This window comes from Protopterus annectens, chromosome 3.part0 (genome assembly GCF_019279795.1).
Source record: "Protopterus annectens isolate FY-2018-M chromosome 3.part0, PAN1.0, whole genome shotgun sequence".
NCBI classification, from domain to species: Eukaryota; Metazoa; Chordata; order Ceratodontiformes; family Protopteridae; genus Protopterus; species Protopterus annectens.
This window is the reverse complement of record NC_056731.1, coordinates 1142943341-1142967146: the sequence shown is the minus strand read 5'-3', so window position 1 is coordinate 1142967146 and position 23806 is coordinate 1142943341. Positions and strand designations below refer to the sequence as shown.

At 43.2% G+C, this 23806-nt stretch overlaps 1 protein-coding gene across 1 annotated transcript in view; it reads left to right on the top strand.

The window, feature by feature from the left end:
• The window catches only part of MIB1 (MIB E3 ubiquitin protein ligase 1), a 1882202-nt gene extending 1865431 nt beyond the window's left edge, over positions 1-16771 (top strand). The window contains exon 26 of the mRNA XM_044065767.1: positions 16279-16771. Within this exon, the coding sequence (XP_043921702.1) occupies positions 16279-16419 (141 nt within the window). The 3' untranslated portion in view covers positions 16420-16771. The remainder of the gene's footprint in view (positions 1-16278) is intronic.
• The last annotated feature ends 7035 nt before the right edge of the window (positions 16772-23806 follow it).

Below are 23806 nucleotides of genomic sequence, written 5' to 3'. Positions count from 1 at the left end.
GGTGGTGGTGCTGCGGTAGCATTGTCGCCTCACAGTACGATGCTGTCTGGTTCGATTCTCAGCTAGAGCGTCTTCTGCGTGGAGACATGCGTGAATGGGCGTACCTTCGTTGAAGGTTGTGCGTCAAGGCTGGCAACTCGGCACGTAAAAATCAACTGCCAATCATTAGCGGACCGGAGTTCCGCTGTGGCGACCCCTAACCGGGAAAAGCCGAAAGACACAACAAAGTCAGTATATATAAGTAAGGAGGCTGGGGAGCAAATTTCCCCTGATAGACTTTGCAGATCTTCCAAAAAATAATTTTTTATTTTGTGGTGACACCCACATATTTGGGTGTGTTTTGTTAATGAATTTTAATTGCCCAATTTGCTTTTCGTGGGTTGTTTTGGCTTCTCATAGGGGACTGGTGGAAAAATTAGGGCATACTTCCTGTTGTCACCGAGAGCGTGGCGATGCTGATTACTGTTGCCTTGGATCAAACTTGGAGAGCAGCCAAGTGGGACTCATCAAGCAGCTGGACACCTGCAGTGTAACGACCCTTATTTTAACTTTGGGGGGGGGGGGTTCTTGACAACCCAGCATTCTGGAATACTAAATGTGATTATAGGCATCATTGTTATGTGGTACTCTTACCCCGCTTTGCTGACTGGCATTAACCGCCTGAGAAATTGCTTTTCACATGGGCACATACCTTCAGTCATCCTGTATCCTTCAAACTTAATGGCTTGAACAGATCAGCTAAGCAGGTCAGTGATGCACAGCTGTAAGTAGAATCCATATCCTGCTGTTGTCCAGTATCTAACCAGAAGGAAAGGGAAGCCAAAGACAGATTTTTTTGCCTTGAAGACCAGTCCCCTGCTGGAGAGTTTTTCAGATATTCCTACAAAGAAGTCTGGACAGTAAATACATGTTCTGTCCCCTGGAGAAGGGGGTCTGCCTCTCAGCCTTTCCAGCCATTCCACTAATCCTCAAGGTGTGCTACAAAAAGTCATGGTGAATGGGACAATACTCATTTGTGTAACTTCTTTGTGTGGCTCAGTCAGCCGTGGTACTCCCTCCTAGTCCAGACCATATTTCTTCCTCATACATGTTACATGCTGAGGAGGAAGGGTCATTGGTACATCCTAGCCTTAAGAGTTTGAACCTAGCAGCATGTGTGATCACAGCCTGATACCCTTGAATGGGCAGATGTCCTTCAAGGATGCATCTGCAGTCATAACATATGGGTTGTCCTGCCTCAGGCAGCCCTTTGGTCGGCCGGATTCCAAAGTCTGGGTCTGGCCTCGGCTGATGTCGCACTTTCCCTGACGTCAGAGCTTCTGTGGTATAAAGGCATCAGCTGACGCCATTTTCCTCAGTCTTTCTTGCCGCGCGGTGCCCGAAGCAGAAGCTGTTCGCAAGTGCCGGTCGGTCAGATCCAGAGATTTCAGCTACCGAAGACTTCGAAAAAAGCTAAGTACCCTGTTGGGGACTCTTTCTTGCCTCAGCCGATGTCAGACAAAGTAAATAATTGTTTAACTTGTGGGAAACAAATACCTCATAAGGATTTCCATTCTTACTGCCTTCCTTGCTTAGGCCCAGACCACGACGTATCAGCTTGTTTAGCCTGTGCCTCCTTCAACCGACGGACTCTTAGACGTCGGTCGGAGTTTGCAGAGGAGTTTTTTGGAACCGATTTTGCTTATAAAATGCCGTCGGAGACTCCGACTATGCATATGGTCAAAAAACGCAAGGAAAAGGACCGACACTCGTGGCCCGTGGTTTTGGCTGAAACCACGGCTAGGCCTACCGCAAGTGTCTCAGTTTCGGCTGAAACCGAGTCCACGGTTATTCCTACTACAAAATCGTACCTCCGACCACCGAGGCCAGAGAGGCCCCGGCTGAGTCGGCTTCAGAACTCCCTACCGAAGCTAGTGTTCAGGATTTGTCCGACACCATACCGCTGGACATTTCAACTCCTGCACGTGGGGCAGCTAGGCCCCCAGCTTCTATGTCTATAAAGGCCTTCTCCAGGGTTAAAGCTGCCAAACTTTCAAAAGCTATGCCTGCCAAATCTCTATCCCAGAGGCCTTCCTCTAGTTCTCAGATCCTCAGTCTTGCTGAGGACCTTATTTCCTTAATCAGGGGTTCCCAACCTCACCCGGACAGGGCCTCCCAGCCTCCTCCAGACAAAAGGCCCAGGGCTGAACCCTCTGAACCTCACTCCTCAGATCACTCCACGGATGGATCTGATTTGTCAGACCACCAGGAAGGGGTCTACTCTCCTTATGAGGATTCAGATGCAGAAGAATCTATCCCTTCAGCCTCCCCCCTGAAGAATTTTCCTTTGGGGAGACTCTACACTCCATGAGAGAACACATTCAATGGCAGGGACAGGATTTCTCTGATTCTAGAAAAAGATTAAGGACCTTTTTGCATTTGCCCCAGCATAGTCCCTTAGCTATACCTCCACTTCTAACTGTAATTGATGATGTGCTTTCTGCCAGGGCATTAAACTGACAATTCCATATGATACAGTACCAAGAATTTTTGTTAGATCAGCCAAATAAGAAACTTTCTTCACCTGAACCCTTAGACCGTAAATCCCTTCAGGATTTGGTACACAACTCACAACAGGTCAGTAATCATTTCTTAAAATGTGGCTATGATGCACTGGAGGCTTCATTTAAATCAGCTATGACTGGGGCAGTAATTCGTAGGCATGCCTGGCTGAAGGAGCAATCTTTGCCAGACCAGGTCAAGGCTAAACTCCTCGATGCTCCAATGGAGAAACAGCATTTATTTGGCTCCCCTGCACAGGAGATTCTAAAGAAGGTTGAAGAAAAAGCAAAATCGGTGCAAACAGTTAAAGATCTCCTGCAAGTTCAACCACCGAGGTTCAGTAGGAACTGGCCTACAAAGAATTGGTCCTTTCCAGATTCCTCCAGAGCCCAGAGAGGCAGAAACAGGCGTCCTAGAGGCAGAAGTCAATCCAAGGGCCCCTACAGAGGCCGCCAGTGGCAGCCTGCCAACCAGAAGAGTAGTGCAGCAGCTACAACTACTACCACTACTACAGGACAGACACAATGACTTGACTCTGATTCCATCTACCAGGGATCAACTGGAAGCACCCTTGGGCGGAAAGCTGGCTTTATTCTCAAAAAACTGGCATTGCATTACAAAAGATACATGGACATTGCAAATAATAGACAAAGGATACAGGTTTCACTTCCATACTTTGCCAAAAAGAAGCAGAATGCCAAATCTTCCACCAAACCAGAAGGCAGAGGCTTTAAGACAAATCAGCAAGTTACTTCAGATGAAAGCTATAGAAAGGGTACCATCTACAGAATAAGGCCAAGGATTTTACTCCAGACTATTTCTTGTGCCAAGAAAAGAAAACCAATGGAGGCCTATACTCGACCTGTCCGCACTGAACACTTATCTCATTGTGCCAAAATTCAAAATGCTGACCCTACAGCAACTTCTTCCCATGTTGGGCAAGGAGTCTTGGCTGGTGACTCTAGATCTCAAGGAGGCATACCTGCACGTCCCTATCCGACCAGATTGCAGAAGGCACCTCAGATTTCTTGCAGGATCAGAGCATTATCAATTCTCAGCATTGCCCTTTGGCTTATCTACTGCGCCCAGAGTATTCACGAAATGCCTGGCATCAGTAATTGCACACTGCAGACTTCAGGGAATTCAAATTTATCCATACCTGGATGACTGCCTAATACAAGCGGACAACAAGAAAAAATTGTTAAAGGACTTGGCCTATGCTATACACCTGCTACAGACCTTGGGATACACAGTCAACATCCAAAATTCAAGACTAGTACCATACCAAAGGATAACCTTTTTGGGTGCGGATCTGGACACAATCACCCAGATGGCTTTTCTCACAGAAGAAAAAGAAAAACAACTTCCAGATTACTTTATGGTTCTGACAAGACAAACTCAGCTTACTGCAAGGAAAGTCCTGCAGGCCCTGGGTTACATGACATCCTGCATAATTTTAATCCCACATGCCAGGTTGCATATGAGGAAATTACAATGGTACCTAAGGAATGTATGGTCTCAACACAGTCACAGTCTAGAAACCATGATACCAATAATTCCATGCCTTCAAAAGGAATTCCTATGGTGGGCTCAGGCCTGCCAGTCCAACAGAGGGTTGCCTTTCAACAAACCAAAAACAAGCCACACCATCACCACGGACGCCTCAGACCGAGGATGGGGAGTGCACATGGAGGACAAACGAATCCAAGGCCTATGGCCTCAAGGGCAGCTAAGCATGCACATAAACCAAAAGGAAATGCTGGCAGTGAGGCATGCAATCGAAGCATTCAGACCCTTCCTCCACCAAGGACATCTGTTAATAAGGACAGACAATACCACGGTCATGTGGTACATAAACAAGAAGGGAGGCACGCATTCCTACCCTCTATGCCGGATGGCTATGGATCTGTGGAACCTATGCCTGAATCTCAATATTCAACTGCAGGCCAAATTAGTTCCAGGAAAAGAAAATACACTGGCAGACAGCTTAAGCAGAACTACCATGGATGCACACGAATGGATGCTGCACCCAGACATCTTCAAACTTATAACAAAGACATGGGGAATGCCAGACATAGATCTGTTCCCCTCCCCACTCAACCACCAACTGAAGACATTCTGCTCAAGGACATACCACCCACAAGCATGGAGGGTGGACTCTCTCTCTTTCAGCTGGAATGCCCTAACAGTATATGCCTTTCCACCTCTCCCATTGATGTACAAGGTTCTACTGAAGATCAGGGAGGAACAGCCAAAAGTGATACTAATAGCTCCGGACTGGCCAAGACAACACTGGTACCCACTACTGAGAAGCATGTCTCAGGCAAATCCATGACCTCTTCCTCAATGGCCTCTTCTTCTAACGCAGAACAATTTCAAGACCCTGCATCCCAACTTGAAAACATTACAGCTAACTGCCTGGAAAATTCCTTAAAACCCAACCAAACTATTTTGTCTCAGAGGGTGAAGGACATTATCCTGGAGGCTCGCAGACCTTCCACAAGGAAGAGCACATCAAAGGGCACAGATGTTGCAGTGGCAAACCTAGCACACATCCTTGAATACTTAGCAGAATTGTTCCACAATGGCCTGTCTTATTCTTCCATTAAGATTCATGCTTCAGCAATTTCAGCAGAATACAATATGGATCCACCTATCTTCTCACACCCTCTTCTCAGGCAATTTTTGAGAGGGATCAAAAATGTTAAACCTCCAAGAAGACCCCCTCTACCTGCTTGGGATCTCAATTTTGTGCTGGAAAAACTGACTCTACCTCCCTTTGAACCAGCAGCATCAGCAGACCTACAGTTCTTATCATGGAAAACAGCTTTCCTTCTAGCAATCACTTCAGCAAGAAGAGTATCTGAGTTACAGGCATTAATGGCAGTGCAGCCTTTTCTTATTTTTCACCAGGATAGAGTGTCATTAAGAACCAATCCTACTTTCATGCCAAAGGTGGTATCTAGGGTATCCTTGAACCAAGCTATTCACTTGCCAACATTCTTCCCTAACCCACAGAACAAAGGGGAAAAACTTTTGCACACCTTGGATATACACAGACAACTACGCTACTATTTGGACAGAACAAAAGCTAGCAGAAAAACTGACCAACTTTTTGTAGCATATGCAACAGGAGTGCAAGGAAGAGCAATTTCCAAACAGACAATTTCAAAATGGATAGGAAATTGCATTCGTTTCTGTTACTCCTTTCATGGAAAGACAGTTCCTGAAAATATCAGGCCTCACTCCACAAGGGCCACAGCCACCACTACAGCTTTCCTACGAGGGGTGGCTACCAAGGACATTTTAGAAGCTGCTACTTGGAGCTCCGTGCATACATTTGCCAAGCATTACAATCTACCTTTATACTCCAGATCCCGAGCAGGGTTTGCAACTGCAGTACTGCAGGGGATCTTAACTACACCATCCTTTTCTTAGTACCCCCTCCCCCAGATTGGCTATGGTATTCTACCCATATGTTATGACTGCAGATGCATCCTTGAAGGACATAGTACAGTTTTGTACCTACCATAAATGTAGATATCCGATAGGTATGCATCTGCAGTCAGGATTACCCACCCTCCTTCCCCTCTGTGGTATTCCTAGGGTGCTTACCCCTCTTTCAGCTAGCTGGGGGAATCTATTATGGTGTATTTGTTTGTTTATACATGTGCATATTTTGCAAATGTTTGGAACTTTTCAGCATTTATCCAAATTTAGCCTTCCTAGAGGGCAGCTGGCATCTGGGGCAAGAAAAACTGAGGAAAATGGCGTCGGCTGATGCCTTTATACCCCAGATGCTCTGACGTCAGGGAAAGTGCGACATCAGCCGAGGCCAGACCCAGACTTTGGAATCCGGCCGACCGAAGGGCTGCCTGAGGCAGGACAACCCATATGTTATGACTGCAGATGCATACCTATCGGACATCTACATTTACGGTAGGTACAAAACTGTACTTTTTTCTTAGCAAGTACCACACATTATGTAGGCTAAATGAAAGTTCACCACCAGAAAATCATATTCATCTAAATGGGAGACGCTTCTGCAGGGTTTGAACCTGTCATCATCACTCTAGCTAGAGCTATACAGCCAGTAGTCCTTAAGTAGCCAGGTTTTCCAGTTGTTACTGTTGTCTTTCAGTAGCAGTACATTTGTCAGCAATTGATGCTTGCCTCCTCAACATTGTAGCTGTTCCTTGGATGAGATTGTATATTTAAGGCTGCTGAGAAAAGCAGTCCATCCTCCTCAGTCTAGCGGGACTTTGCAGAGGCTTTTGACATTATCCCCCATGCTGGGATTGACAAACTCTCCCAACATAACATTAATGATGGAATCCATATAATTTTTAAATACTTTTATTAGATTATCGCTTGATACATAGGCACACATATACATTAATAAGAAAAAATATTATACATTACGTTTTCTTTCTTTATAACAACTTGTACAGCCCAACATTACATAAGTTACTCAATTCCTGTCTTACCCTAAACCTTACTCCTCCTCCTGAACATTATTCTGCATGTATTGTTATCACAAATTCCATTTATTTCTATGTAATTTACTCCTTCCGTTTTCTAAACGTCCCTCTCCCAGTTCTTTTCCCTCTTTTACAATGTTTAATATATCAAATACAGATGGTTTTGATTCTGATTTTCATTTTCTAGTAATTGCTGTGTGGCAGCCAGTAGAATTAAGCTTAATAAAGCCTTACCATGTGAAGATAGTTCAGATCCCGTGACCCAGCTCAAAATAAAAGTTTTCTTACTTATAGCCATTTGCTCCCCCAATATTTCTGTCCGAGTACTCTATAGAGAATTTTTAAAATCTGCCAACTCAATACCTCCCCAAAAAATGCATGTTTAGTTACTCCTTTTTCCTGTATCACCCCATCAATATTTTCAGACAAAATCCATACCATTAAGGTCAAGAATGTTTGCTGTAGACAGAAAAGCATCATCAGTGATATTCCAGATATTCTACAGGACTGTGTCCTAAGCCCCTTTGTCTTTGATGTATACTTCTCTGGCATGAAAGCTAATATCAGTAGATTGTGCCTAACCAAGTCTGTGATTATTGCAACTAGGGCCACTTATCAAATCCCATTCTTATACTCAAATTATCCAGTAAGGGCTGGACCAAACAAATGTTTGCTGTGTTAAAGTTAGGTTTACCCTCAGTGCCAAGAAATGCAGTATAGTTTATTTTGGCAAATTTAGCACAGTTTCAGCTTACCATATATAATGTTTCGTTTAAGTATGACACAGTCCTCATGGCCTTTGGATACTTTTGTTGTTAACAGACTCTCATTTGACTACCACATCCCCTGTGGCAGTTAAACAGTCCTTTTACCTTGGTAGCTTATCCTTTGTGGTATTTGTCTCAAAGTCCAGTGATGATCAGTTGCATTGTATTCCTCCCTTATTAAGCCCATCATTGAACGCCCCCTTTGATATGTACCTAAACAAGCATGAGACACCTCCGTGTTTCCTCACCAACACTATTTCTGATATCGGTTACCCTTAGCTACCTTTATAAGATTAAAAGGCACATTTCTCTAATCAGTGTGTTTTGTGCAATGAGTGACCCAGCACTGTTTGAACCTAAGTAGAACCAGTGGTAAAGCAAACACTTACTGTAGAAACCCAAACATACATTACTACATCAGCATCACCAAACAGCATGGCAGGTACCTAACCCAATGTGTCCCTTGTCTGTGGAATAAGCTGCACTTCTTCATCAAGCAAGTAGTCACCTAGCGACCTTTAAAATTAGTTTGGATGACTGAATGGAGGATTGCAAATATTTCCCTGGGATATGCAATGCAAGTCTGCTTAATGGAATGTATTTTGTCTCTCATCAGTACTGGGGTATGTGAGTGAGCTTCTCAATGGTATTTTTGGCTGTGAGCTTAGTAAGACCCTTTGAATCTGTGAATGGCTTCCAGCAACTCTAAAAATGTCGACATGTAACACAGCAATGATCTGGTATATAAACAAACGTGACAGTCCACTCTTGCCACTGTTTAGATTGGCCATGATTGTTGAGGAGCAAGCCTCATAACAGGGTATCCATCTCCTGTCCAGGTGTGTCCCTTGAAACCAAAACTCCCTAGCAGACCAACTCAGTAGGTCCTCTTCCAACCTACATGAGTCATTTTTTTCTGAAGCTAGTAAAGAAGTGCGAAGTGTTTGAAGTGGAGTTATTTGCTTTCTAATACAAATGTCTTTTAACTTTTGGTCTAGCTACCAGTCCAAGGACCTTTGGGAAGTGACTCCAAGAGTCCCTGGGATCAATGACTATTGTTTGTATTCCCTCCATTGATTCGGCTTCAGGAGGGTGCTACACCCAGCAGTTTCAGGAGGTCCCTTAAGACTCATTTTTTTCAGTCTTGCACTTTAGTTTTAGTTTACCTCATTAAGTATTTGCATTTTTGTGTTTGTTTTTAATCTGCGCTATTGGTGTATTTTAAGCGGTATAAGACTGAACTGTTTACCATACCTAGTGTCACAAAAAATGCTCCTAAGTTGAGAAAGAAAGAGCTAATCCTAATACTCCCTGTGTGTCGAAGAAAGATGTGGGTCTTTGATTTCATCTGCACGAGCAGGGAGAGATTTCCCCCACTTTTTCCATACTTTTGCTCTCTGCTAAAACAATTAGTGATCCCAGGTACATCCAAAATCTTAGAATTCACTAGTTGGCAGTCTGGATGATCTCCGCTTACTGTCCCTTTATATGACCACCTTCACTTTGAAATTGTTTGTATCCCTTGTGATGCCAGAAGACACCCAGCTCTAGGAGGTATTACCTGGTTAAGTAGAAAAGATTTTCAGTATGGTTTACCATTATGAAATGGAACTTGTTTGGAGCATTCTTACATGTAGTGTGCTGAAGTACCTCACAGAGCTATTAGAAAAACGTTTGGCTTATGCTTCACTCAGTCTTCCAATGATATTCTTCTAAAGAACATTTCTTGAACAGGTCCCTCATTTAAGGCCATCTCAGAGGCAATATACACTGTCTTCTTGTAACTTGAATTTCGTGGTAGAAAAATTGACCCTGCTTCTGCAGAACCAGACAATTTTGTACCATGCAAGTTTCTTTCTTGCAAAGTCTGATTAATGTCATCTGTAACATGGATTGTACTGAGAGGGCAAAAGAGTTCAGGTAGGCTGACCACCTTTTCATTTCATGTAAACCTGGAAAACAGGGCATACCAGTTGCATTACCCTCTGTAATATTCATTACTCAAAAGCAGTGGAGTGACAGGTTTGAGCCAAGTCCATAAGAGTTGTTCTTAGTACTGCAGCCTCCTCCAGCCAGAAATGTTCTAGTCTTGAAAATTTGTGAGAGGGTGATTTGGTGGACCACATTCACATTTTTATAGGCTGAGCTGAATATACAGTGTAGAAGCAGGGCAAAGCTTGCACTTGCTGCCCTGCGAGGTGTAGTTGTAGTCTCCTCCCTAACTGTGTCCAGGACCACCTTTTGAGCAGCAGAACTACTGATTTACACCGCTGACAACCTGACGTCATGGAAGAAGCGGCAGCATCGACGCAGAAATCCTAAGACACTGGTATTCGGGCCGACTGAGGGCTACCTGCAGGCAGATAACCCAAGTGTGATGACTGCAACAGTGAAACACGAAGAACATTTGTCCAGCTGTGTGGGCATACTTACTATGACAGAAGATGTTCAGATGCCAGGATCACTGCTGAAGTACAATATATTACACTTTGGAATTTACTACAAGTGGACATCAGAAATCACCTTTCCAGCCTGACACTTGGAGCTTTGGATGTCCTCCTCATCAAAGCTAGGACCATAGGCAAGTACTAGGCAGTCATCAGACTACTGCAAGTCTATCCAAAATCCATAAAAGTTCTCACCAGCCTCAAGGAGAACAGTATACAGCATTCCAGGGGAGACCTTGAGGCTACTCGTTCAATTATCTAGGTTACTCTGAAGGTGGCAAGGGCTCCTCCTCAAACCAAGGATGTCAGTCTGACGTGATGTTAGGTAAAAAGGGCAGACCCAACCCTGCACAATTTGAAGTAAGAAGTCACCAACAATTGTGCCTGGAGAAGTTGTAAGGTTTAACAATTTTTTTTTTTTTTGCTAAATATGGCATCAGGCATGTCCTAGTGGAATCTGAGAATTAACTTTTTCTAGTAAAAACAGAAGGCAGTTCTGAGGGAATTAGAAGGGTCCCTTCTCTAGTCTCCCTCCCTGTCCTCGGGAGTACTGAGAAATCACTGTCCACGGGAGTACTGAGAAATCACCTTGTGCAGGCAGCCGACACCATTACAACAGCTTTTCTTGCCGAGTGGGTGCCCTAAGCAGAAGCAGTTCGCAAGTGCTGGTCAGCCGCTACCTGAAATTTTCGTTTTTCGAGCTTGTAATCCTGAAGTCTTCTAAAGCTAAGTACCCCAGTGAGGATCCTTTTTTCTTGCTCTAAGCGATGTCAGAAAAAGTTGACAATTGTCTTGCCTGTGGAAAGCAAATACCTCACAGAGATTTTCATCCTTACTGTATAACCTGTTTAGGCCCAGATCACGACGTCCCTCGCCGTCAGTTTTGTGCCTTATATAACACCCGAACTATTTATTGTCGGGCTATCTTTGTCACTAAATTCTTTCATTCTCTGTATTCCGAAATGGCTTCGATAAGCCATCCGACTACCGATCTTCTGAAAGAAATGTAAAATAAAGATAGAGAGAGACCGCATAGGTCCAAAACTGCTGACAACGTTTCCATTAAGCTAGTTGCCAGTCTGCCGGTACTCAGTGAGGTGCCTTTGCAGCCCGTGATGCCCGCTTCTACAGATTCGCAGGCCTTTGCTGAGACCCATTCAGAGTCCGGTATGCCATGAGATGCTTCTTCGACTATGGAACCTGCAGCTGTCTGTACCTTGGATGGGTCCGGAGCTGCTGTGCAGGCACCAGCTTTTGAGGGTGTATTCCGATATACTAATGTATGAATTAAACCGACAACTTCGTTTTTAGCTAAAACTACTGAGTTTCTGAGTCCCAAAGTACGCACTACGCCTATAAAACTGATGACCAAAGAGCATACTCAGACTCCCATGCCACAAAAACAAATGCTTAGAATGTCTGAAGACCTTATTACCCTAATTAGGGGAAGCCAGCCCTCCCCTGCTAAGAGACAAAGAATCGAGTTACATTCTGATTGTACAGACCAGGAGTCCGATGACTCTGACCCTTCTGATTATTAGGACATGCCCTTATCAACCTATGAGGATTCTGATGCAGAGGAATCCATTCCCTCTGCCTCCCCTCCAGAGGACTTTTCTTTTGGTGAAACCTTACATACTTTAAGAGAGCATTTCTACTGGGAATGCCAGGACTACCCTCAGTCCAAAAAGAGACTTGGAAAATTTTTAGAGTTGCCTCAGCACAGGCCTTTAGCTATACCCTCTGTCCTGGATGTTGTAGATGATGTTTTTTATGGAATCCAGTCTTACTCCAGATACTTTAACCCTGGCTCCTAGGAAACCTGACAGGTTCATAGGTTCATAGGTTGGTACTAGGCTATCAGCCCTAGGGCCTATACAAGCCTAGCCATAACAATTCCCTGGCTATTTCTTCCCACATTATTTACTTTCCTGGACCCCTGTCTAGCAGGGCGACTGACGTGATCCCTGGGGTGAATTTCCTTTCTTCCATCCAATCGTCAAGGTTCCTCTTGAAGAGGTCCAAAGAGGCACTCTGCTTGACATGTATGGGCAATCTATTCCAGAGTCTGGGGAGTCTCTGGGTCAGGAACCTATCCCTCCAGCATGTTAGGTGGTTGCACTTGTAAAATTCTTTAACAGTTTGCATAGATTTAGCTTTTTCTTCCATCTTTTTAAGAACCTCTTCTGCTTTGGTGCCAGAGTACCTGATTCCTACAATTTACTCTTCAAGAATTCTTCTGTGGATCCAGAGACCATTTCCCAGGGACCTAAAGGTATTAAGGCTACTACAGCCAAAAATCATACCCCTTCAGACAGGGATTCCAGAGTTTTAGACAGATGGGGTAAGAAGGTATATACCTCTGCAACTCTTACCATCAGGCATTGAATTGCCAGTTTCACATGTTGAAGTACCAGCAGCATATTATGGAACTAATTAAACAAAAATTGTGTTACTTCCAGATTGTGCAGAAAATAAAGATTTACAAGAGCTAATGCATTCTGCAAACTAAGTTAGTAAGCATACTTTGCACAGTGTAGCTTTTTTGCCCTAGAAGCATCTTGCAGGGCTGCAGTCACTGGGTCTGTACTGAGAAGGCATGCTTGGCTGAAGGAACAAACCTTGCCAGATCATGTCAAATCCAAATTACTAGATGCTCCTTTAAATAAGGACTGTTTATTTGGCACCAAAGCAGAAGAGGTTCTTAAAAAGATGGAAGAAAAAGCTAAATCTATGCAAACTGTTAAAGAATTTTTACAAGTGCAACCACCTAGATTTCGTAGGCATTGGCCTTCTATAAACTTGTCCTTTCCAGCCACTTCCAGGCCTTCTCAGACCAAACCCAGGGGTAACAGGCCACCCAGACTACAGTCTTAGGGTATGCAGAGATCTAAGCAATGGAGTGTCCCCACCTCAAAAACAGGGAGTGGTAAGTTGCCCCCTTATGGAAAAAGTTCACAATGACTTCTCACTTATCCTTCCCAGCCCTGCCCAGTTACTTGTGCCCCTAGGAGGAAAACTTGCCCTTCATACAAAAAACTGAATGTCCATTACTTAGAACAGATGGGTCCTAAACATTGTATCCCAGGGGTACAGATTCTACTTCCATACAATGCTAACCCCAAGCAGGTTTTCAGACCTTCCTCCAAACCAGTGGTAATTCATAACTGGTACCCAGTCAAACGATTGTATTCCTGGGAGCAAGCTTGGACACGACTTCCCAGATGGCCTTTCTCACTTCAAAAAAAACAGGTCTATCTGACAAACTACTTCAAACAAATGGCCACCAGAACCCAGCTGTCTGCAAGACAAATACTGCAAGCCCTAGGGTTCATGGCCTCATGTATTCTGCTAATTCCATATGCAAGACTGCATGTGAGGAAACTTCAATGGTACTTAAAAAGCCTTTGGTGCCAGCATTCTCAGGACCTGGAAACTGTCATTCCAATCATACCTTGTCTAAGGGCAGAGTTCCTTTGGTGGGCAGAAGCATGCGACCACAACAAGGGACTGCTTTTCACTCAACCCCTCCCTTCCCAAACCCTGACAACAGACCCATCAGACTATGCATGGGGGGGGGGGCTCACATGGCAGGCAAACGCATTAAGGGTCACTGGAGCCCTGCCCAGATTCTCCTGCGCTTCAATAAAAAAACGATGCTAGGTGTACAGAATGCTCTGACAGCCTTCAAGTACCTAATCCTTCCAGGACAACTGCTCATAAAAACAGATAACACCACAGTTATGGGGTGCATAAACAAGCAGGGGGGAACCCATTCTTACCCACTCTGCAGGTTAGCCATGGCCATGTGGAACACAGCCTTGAGCAACCAAGTGCATCTACAAGCTCATTTCCTGCCAGGCAAACAAAATTCACTGGCAGACAACTTAAGCAGAAATCTCCTAGACCCACATGAGTGGGAATTGAAAACCAACACCTTCAACCTTCAGATCCAGAGGTGAGGGACACTGGAGGTGTACCTATGTGCCTCCCCCGAGAACCACCAGGTGAGCAAATTTTGCACCAGGAACCCTAACAACAGGGCCTGGAGGGTGGATGCCCTATCCTTTCAATGGGAAAAATCTCTCAATTTATGCCTTCCTCCTCTGCCCCTCCTCTCAAAAATGCTACTCAAGATAAAACAGGACAGGCCAAGGGCAATTCTTATTGCCCCAGACTGGCCATGCCAGCAATGGTACCCACTCTTGCGCAATCTGACAACAGTGCCACCCTAGCACCTTCACCAGACTCCTACCCTTCTGTCACAGCAGGAGGGACAGAGTTTGCATCCACAATTGCAATCCCTAAACCTTGCAACCTGGCTTATCCCTTGAATACTCCACCAGCAGCCCTCAGCAAACAGGTGCTGGACGAATCAGTCTCAAGGGAAGGTCACAGCACTGCCCTCCTTACCTCTAATCCTGGATTACCTAGCAGAGCTACTCCACAGAGGCCTATCCTTCTCCTCCATTAAGATTCATGCGTCTGCCATCTCAGCTCATTATAATACTGAGCCACCTCTATTTTCTCACCCTCTCATCAAACAGTTCCTGAGAGGGGCTAACAACTTAAAGCCCCTGAGGAGAGCACCTACCCCTGCCTGGGACCTTAACTTTGTACTGGGAAAGCTCACGCTTCCCCCTTTTGAACCTGCAGCTTCAGCAGAGTTAAAATTTCTCACTGGAAAACAGGCTTGTTTTTAGCCATAACTTCAGCAAGAAGAGTGTCTGAGTTACAGGCACTAATGGCTTGGAACTCTTCATTATTTTCCATTCTGACAGGGTTTCCCTCAGGACTAACCCGTCCTTTATGCCTACGGTGGTGTCCAGTGTGGCTCTAAACTAATCCATCCATTTGCCAACCTTCTTCGCTAACCCTCAGAATAAAGGGGAAAAGATCCTGCACTCCTGGACGTGTACAGACAGCTCAGGTTCTACCTTGACAGGACTATACCTTTCAGAAAATCTGACTAGCTGCTAGTCTGCTTTGCTACAGGGGCAGAGGGTAAGGCCATTTCAAAGCAAACTATTTCCAAATGGGTAACACAGTGCATCCATTTCTGCTACAAGCACCATGGAAAACCTACCCCACAGGGTATCAGACCGCATTCCACTAGGGCTACTTCCACCTCTACAGCATTTCTCAGGGGAGTCCCTACCAGGGACATTCTGGAAGCTGCAACCTGGAGTTCTGTACACACCTTCACCAAGCATTACCATTTTACCAATCCTTTCTAAATCCTGAGCTGGATTTGCTACAGCAGTCTTGCAAGGCCTACTAGCCAACTCTAACACTTCTTGACTGCCTCTACCCTTCCTCAGCTTTGGGAATCAACCCAAGAGTGATGACTGCAACAGTGAAACATGAAGAAAATAGTACAGTTGTGTACACTTACCATAAATGTAGATGCTCGAGTGTATTCACTGTTGCAGTCCTGGTTTCCCTCCCTCCAGCCCCCTGGCTTTCTCTATCTTTCTACCTCTCCTCTCTATGGGCATTCCTAGTGGCATTGGTATTTACTTTTTACTGGTGGTGTTCCCCACCATGTACTAGCTGCCTGTTTGGGGGCTCCTGACATTTTGGGCAATAAAAACTGATGTAATTGCGTCGGCTACCTTTTTATACCCCTGACGACCTGACATCATGGAAGAAGTGACAGCATCCAATGCAGAAATCCTAAGACTCTGGTATTCGGGCCGACTGAGGGCTACCTGCAGGCAGATAACCCAAGTGTGATGACTGCAACAGTGAATACACTCGAACATCTACATTTATGGTAAGTATACACAACTGTACGTTCCCACTGTAGTAGAGTATCCTCTTAAAACCAAGTGATATCTTAAGTACTTAAACACTTTTGCTGTCTTCTGCAATTATCAAATGCAGAAATATTGTTTAAATAAAGATTATGTGGTAGCTAATGTGTGACCTAATAGCAAAGCAGCTGAAATGTGCAAGCTGTAGCATGACTAGTTGGTATAATGAATATTACTTGAATCTGTTTATTGCTTTTACATCTTTAGTTTGTGTTCTTTTTTTCAGACCATGTGCCCCGTGTGTCTAGATCGTCTGAAGAACATGATTTTCCTTTGTGGACATGGAACTTGTCAACTGTGTGGAGATCGAATGAGCGAGTGCCCAATTTGCCGCAAAGCAATTGAACGCAGGATCTTGTTGTACTAGAAACTGGAAGAACCACCTTCATCTTGAAGCAAAATATTAACTGCTTTGTTGCTAACATGATAGGTCAGCATGCCAGTTAGCAGTTCATGTATATGGTGGTGTTCCTCAGTTCTTGTCAGCCCTTGCAACATACACTACATTTCAGTTGATGGCTGTGAATAGCATTTTTTTTTGTGCTGGGGGGGGGACTTTATGATGTAAACGTCTATGCTTTAGCTTGGCTATTGTTAAGACTCACGGATAGTCTTTTTTAAACATCATAGTGTTATGTGTTACAGTATTATAATATAATTTCCTTTTGCTGTTATGTAGTTCCTAATTTAGATTAAAAGAAAATTTTCCATAAAAGTTATAACTGATGTTATGCTGTTTTGTTTATTTTTTTTTTCTGTCATAAATAGTTATTTTGTATTTATGTATTTTTAATTGGGTATGGATATTGGTTTGCTTTTAGTATCCATATACTGTTATACATAGGTGGTTCAATACCACCTCAGAGCTGTGTCTTGATGAAGACAAAATTGAATTTGTAGACCTCCTGCGTTTCTAACTTCTGTCGACTTAAAGCATGGCACCTTCGGGTAAACTCCGGCATTTTTATCTGCGACTTTCTTTTTCACTGTTGGGTTGTTTCACTTCAGAAGATATGGCAAACTTTGTTTGATCTTACTTTTTTATGTGCTAATGAGATACATCTGACTGAAATAACTGGGTGTTGTATTTCATACTTAAAATGTGCAGCTGTTTCTGAGTAACATTGTAAAGTTTAAAAGGGACCTTCATTTTGGCCTTAATTTTTACCTTTGTTAATACTAACTTGTCAAAATGTACTTTGCTTTTTCTAGACATATTTTTCTTCAGCATTTCTTACTAAATTTTATTTAGTGATCTCTTTGGCTACTCAGTCAGAGTCCTGAATCCATGGCAGCTGAGGATTTGGTTCCAGTGGGAGAAAGTTGAGGCCTCACTTCTGTGGAGCGAGGGCTACCTCTAGGCCTGACTGCTTTGATGTCCTCACTGCTGCATTCATGCTTATTCTGATTTTTTTTTCTTACATGTTATGAGAATGCTGTCTTCAGAATTTCTTACATAGCTTCTTCAGGACAGCATGGAATAGACAGTACATGCATTTTCCTTTGATTAGAAAGGACAGACTGCATACATTTTCCACCTTCATTTTTTTCCACTTGTGTGCAAAGGTCAGATGGAGAAGCCAAGGTTCTGTCTGATTGTTCCTTTATTATCTAGAAGATGCTGGCTCACAGCTGTTTGATCCATGACATTCAGGGGTCCAGTTCCAGTGAATGTAGTGCGATTCTTTGCCACCCAAACTACTGTAGCGTAAGAGCTGTTTCCAGGCTTGGCTGTTTCAGTACATTGCAGCTCCAAATAGAACACAAAATGTGGGAAATTAAATTTATTTAGCGTTTCTGTTTTAGGTGCAGAACTTCATCAGAATAAATTTCTTAAAATATCACTTAACACCAATGTTTGGAGCTGTGTGTCTTTGTGCTCAACACTAGTTGAGGTTGGCCAGTTTTTTGGGTCAGTTTTTCTTAATGCATACTCAAATGCACTGGCAGCATTCAGCACAACAAGGTGATTTATTTTTACTTGTATATAAAAGGAAATGAAAATAAAGTAGTCAGCAGGTGTTGCTCTTCCGTGGTCCTAATATGTATTTAGTTTGTTCGTGAAAGGTTTTTTTTCTTGTGTGTTTTTGCTGGTTTTTAATTCTTTTGAATACCAGTAACACATAGGTTCATAGATTAGTACTATTTTATTTTTAAGCCTAGCCAATCACCCCATGTGAGTATCAAACCCTGCACCTTGTTTCTATAAGGTAAATGCCTTAACCATTATTGCAATCTCCCACATTCACAATGAGTACGTTTTTACTCATTCGTATCAGTTGTATGTTTTCATAGATGTATAGATTAGTATTAGGCTAACTGCCCTTGTGGGCCATTTTAGGCCTAGCCAATTACCTCAATTGAGAGTCAAACCCTGGACCTTGAGTTTGCAAGGTAAACACTTTAACCATTACGACGACCACCCTCTTTTTAAAAAACAGAATGAATCCTATATGAGAATATTCGTTTCAGTCTTTGTTCAGAGCTTGGTAACTTAATGAATTATGGATGCCAGGACATGTTTGCAAGCAAACAACTGCTTTACAAGTAGTAGTAGTCAATTAAAAACACAATTTCTTGCTTGTAGAGGACAGCAGTTGAAAGAGGTATGGATATCTGGGTGCATTCTTACTTATGATGTGAGACAGCACACAAACTTGAGTTTAGCTACAAGAGTGATATCTCCAGCTACACATTATTCTAGAATATGTGTAGCCTCTAATATAGAAAACCCTGTTTGGTCACATTTGTTGTGTTCATATTCTCTAGTAGAGCTTGTCAAAAAGCTTGGAACATACCACTTCTTAGGAATGTTTGCTGACCTGTTGTAATGCACTACTTTCATAACCACTGCTTTCCAGAATCTACAGTCCTGTATTGCCAGCCTTAAAATCCTTTCATTGGTGGTTTTTTAATGCTTAACATACTCGCAGGATGTCCACAATGCCCTTAAATCATAAGCCAGAACCCACAGTGGCATTGTCTTTAGTGTCTCTGGGAGTGAAATGACATTAGCAGCTGCCACAAGCGTCAGTGTGTGAGCTTTTCTTACTTATACAGGTAGTCAGGAGAAGCTGTTGGCTGCCTTTTCTGTAGTGAAGGTGGCCATTTAATGCAGTGGCAGCCTAACAGTCCTTCAAATATGTCTAATGTTAAGCTAGCTCCCTGGTCTCTGTGGATGCTGTGCTCAACCTTGTCTGAAGGTGTCTTGAGATTTTTCCATTTTTTGTTTTGCAAGAAAATAGAGGAACTTGGTAAGGTACAGCCACAGCCTCCACCTTGTAGGGCAAATCCAAGAGGTTCACTACTTCACTTGCCCTTCCCCTCAGGCCGATTTGGGCTATACAGTCCTAGTTGAGGAGGCTTTAGTAAGACTGACTAGTTTGTTTCATTTTCTCTGGGACATGAATATAATCTCTTGCTGTAAAAACTTTGCCAGAAGGTTTGTTCAGTGTCAGGTCATCCTAGTTTAAGCCTCAAGTTTCAATGCATGGGCATCAAACAAATATTTGCTGTGTTGTTAGTGTGAGAATATACCCTTATGCAGAATGGTCTGAAACCAGCAGCAGGCCTGTCTCAGACCTGTGTCCCTTGTAACAACCAAAATTACTGGACTTGATAAATGCAAACTGCCACACTGGTAGAACTGGATACAAAATAATTTATTTGTAAAAAACAAAAAAAATTAATCATCTTCTTCTTTCAGCTTTTTCCCGGTTAGGGGTCGCCACAGCGGATCAACTCTCCGCTCATGATTGGCAATGGAGTTTTACGGTCTTGAGTTGCCAGCCCGACGCCCAACCTTCCACAGAAGGCACACACACACATGCACTCATTCCTAGGGCCAATTTAGAGTACCCAATCCACCTACAGCATGTCTTTGGGATGTGGGAGGAAACCAGAGCACCTGGAGGAAACCCATGCGACCACAGGGAGGACATGCAGACTCCACACAGAAGGCACTGCAGCTGAGGATCGAACCGGAAAACCTCTTGCTGTGAGGCGACAATGCTATCCACTGCACCACCGCGGCAGCCCTAAATAAATTAAGTAATAAATAAATAAAAACTGAGCACTTTCCACGATCCAGCCTTTGGCTAGATATATAGAAATCAAGTTAAAAAAAGTCTTGAATCCCTTGATTACCTATGTAGAGAATGCTGGGATTTTCTATCAAAGCTTAGGGTTGTGTGTGTTTTGGAAGATGTGGTGTTTTTAACCGACGTTTTTGTAAACCTGTTTAATGTCATCCCACACAATGTCGGATTGGAGTGGTTCCACGATTTTTTGGTGGAATCCACACAGTTAAGTAATGATGAGATCAATATCCTAGATACACTTTTGGAACTAGTCCTCAAAATTAATTTTGTATTTCTCCAAGGGCAGTATTTTCTACAAAGGGCGGCTATGCGGGCAGCTTGCACCTCCATTTATGCCACTAGAATTATGCTCCAGTGGGCGAAAAAATATTTGCACACATTTAACCCTCCGCCCTGAGTAATTTACACACATTTTCTTCATGATATATTTATAGTTTGGAACAAGCCTGTCAGTAAAATTAATGAGCTTATCAATTATTTAAACAACACTACATCTTTCTTAAGATTTACATTGTGTATTTGATGCTTTTAAAATCAATTACCTAGATGTGGAAATCACAAGAAAATTCTAACCAAGCTAGAGTTTCCACTGTGTTATTCCTTAGACCTCTTGTGTTAGAAGTACATGGGATGTATGCAGTCCGTAAGGACATCAGGTGTTTTCAGCTATTTGGCAATTTTGAATGCCTTTGACTTTTTTCTTTTTAAGTCTGTTGTGGACAAATTCAGGCCAGTAAAGCCAAACCCCACTAGATGTGGACATGCATGATTCAGCCTTCATATGGCCTCATCAGCACAGCATCAGTGGACTGTTTGGCTAACCTTTAGAAGCACAGGGTTGTCATTACCCAGCTGATGTCTATAAACATTAGGGTGTCTGCAAAATATCCCCAACTAACAAACCAAAACAGTGAGTAAAAAGGTCACCCAGACAAACCAGTCAGTAAAAAATACAAGAATAATCTAGCCAAGCTAAAGTTTCCACAGTGTGATTCCTTAGCCCTCTTGTATTGGAGGTACATGAGATGTATGCAAATGACCCCTGAAGGACATCAGATGCTTCAGCTGTATGGCAATTCTGAATGCCCATGACTGTTTTTCTTTTTAAGTTTGTTATGCACAAATATCCCATGTACCTCTAATACAAGCGATCTAAGGAATCACACTGTGGAAACTTTAGCTTGGCTAGATTTTTCTTGTATTTTTACTGACTGATTTGTCTGTGTGACCTTTTTACTTATTACTTTAGATGTGGAAATCCAGATAGATTTGGACAACAGAGGACTCAGTAACATGTATAGGAAGCCTACATACTCAAACAGCCTTCTTCACTACAACAGGTACCATTCTGAACATCAAAAAATTGGGATAATTAAAGGGCAGTATGTAATACTCACGAGGGTGTTTTCTGAGGATGAATAATTTATGATTGAAGGACAAACATTAGCATGCATATTCTACATTTGGGGCTACACCAGCTGGGTTAGTATAGAAAACTTTTGCTGAAGTAAACTAAGAGGAAGGATGTTTTTAACAGCCTTTATTAAGTTCTGAGCAGGTTTTTCCCTTGAGTAATGACACTAATAAAAATAATATAAGAATACAATTATTCCTTCATTACTACTTACACGATAGGCCATATGAATATTATGGGATTATTTTTTATTGTTTAAAGGGCCTTCATTAATCATTTTGGGGATGAACCCTATGTGGTGTATAGAAAGGGTAGATCAATCAAAAACCTGTTTTTTTTTGGACTCTCTCCTGCTTCGGCTAGCTCTCCCTGCCCTTCAAGCTCACTACACTGCCTTTCCCTGCCCCCATATCCCACCCACCCCCACTGCATCTACTCTTATTCTCTAGGCTGACACTCCCTCACTCTATCCATCCAATTACATGCACTTACTGATGTTCTTCATGTTTCACTGTTGCAGTCATTACATTTGGGTTATCTGCTTGCAGGTAGCCCTCAGTCGGCCTGATTAACAAAGTCTTGGGTCCTGCTTCGGTTGCTGTCCCTTCTGCCATGATGTCAGGTAGTCAGGGGTATAAAACATGTAGCCGACACCATTACATCAGTCTTTCTTGCCGTGCGGTGCCAGAAGCAGTTTGCAAGTGCCGGTCGGCAGACTCCTGAAATTTTCGTTTTTCGAGTTTCAGACCCAAAGTCTTCAACTTAAAGCTAAGTACCCTGTTGGGGAAACTTTTTCTTGCTCCTTACCAATGTCAGTAAAAGTTAATAATTGCATTACTTGTGGAAAGCAAATACCTCATTAGGATTTTCATTTGTACTGTATTCCTTGCCTAGGCCCTGACCACAACATACCTTGCTGTCGGTTTTGTGCTTTATGTAATTAGCGCGCTGTCCATCATCAGTACATTTTTGCCTCTAAATATTTCGGTTCTCAGTTTAATTATCCAGAAATGATGTTGGTTAGCCATCCGACTACCGAAATTCTGAAAAAATGCAAAGAAAGAGACAGGCCGCCAAGGTCCAAAACTGCTGACGATGCTTCTCCTAAGCCAGTCGCCAGTTCACTGGTACTCAGTGAGGCGCTTTCACAGCCCCTGATACCCGCTACTTCTAACTCACAGGCCTCTACTGAGACCCATTCGGAGTCTGGTATGCCACAAGATGCTTCTCCTATGGAACCCAAAGATGTCTCTACCTTGGATGAGTCCAGAGCCACTGTGCAGGCACCAGCTTCTGAGGGTGTATTCAGGCCTACAGACTTTCATATTAAACTGACTCCACCTTCTATTCTAAGGCCTAAATCTCAAGCTATGTCTAAAAAAAACGACGCCCAGGCCACATGTTCAGGCCCCTATGCCTAAAAACAAATGATCAAAATGGCTGAAGATCTTATTCCTCTAATCAGGGGAAGTCAACCCCCCCCCCCTTCTTAGAGGCCTAGGACTGAGCTTGACTATGATTCTTCTAATCCAGGACACTGTTTCCTCTAATTCTTCCAATGTCCTAGATTTGTCCATTCGTACCTATGAGGATTCTGATGCAGAGGATTCCATTCCCTCTGCTTCCCCCCCTGAGGACTTTTCTTTTGGGGAAACTTTACATACCTTAAGGGAGCATTTCCATTGGGAAAGTCAGGAATTTTCTGAATCTAAAAAGAGGCTTAGGGATTTCCTCCTTCTACCTCAGCATAAGCCTTTGGCTATACCTCCTGTACTAGACATTGTTGATGATGTGTTTTCGGAATCCAGTATGGCCCATGATTCCCTGCCACTGGCTCCCAGTAAACCTGACAGAGATACTACAGGGTTCCTGAGTCCCACAAGTTCCTTTTCAAAAACCCTGTTGCGGATCCAGAAACCAATTCTCAGGGGCCCAAGGGCATTAAGGCTTCTGCTGCTAAAACTCCTACCCCTTCTGTAGAGATTCCAGGACGCTGGATAGATGGGGTAAAAAGGTTTATACTTCTGCAACTTTGGCAATCAGGACTTTAAACTGCCAATTTCATATGCTAAAATATCAACAGCATGTTATGGGACTGCTCAAACAGAAAATGATGTTGATTTCTGACTCTGTGGAAAATAAAGATTTACAGGATTTATTGCATTCTCCTGAACAAGTTGGAAAAACATACTTTGCAATGTGGTTTAGATTCTTTAGAGGCTTCTTGCAGAGTTGCTGTC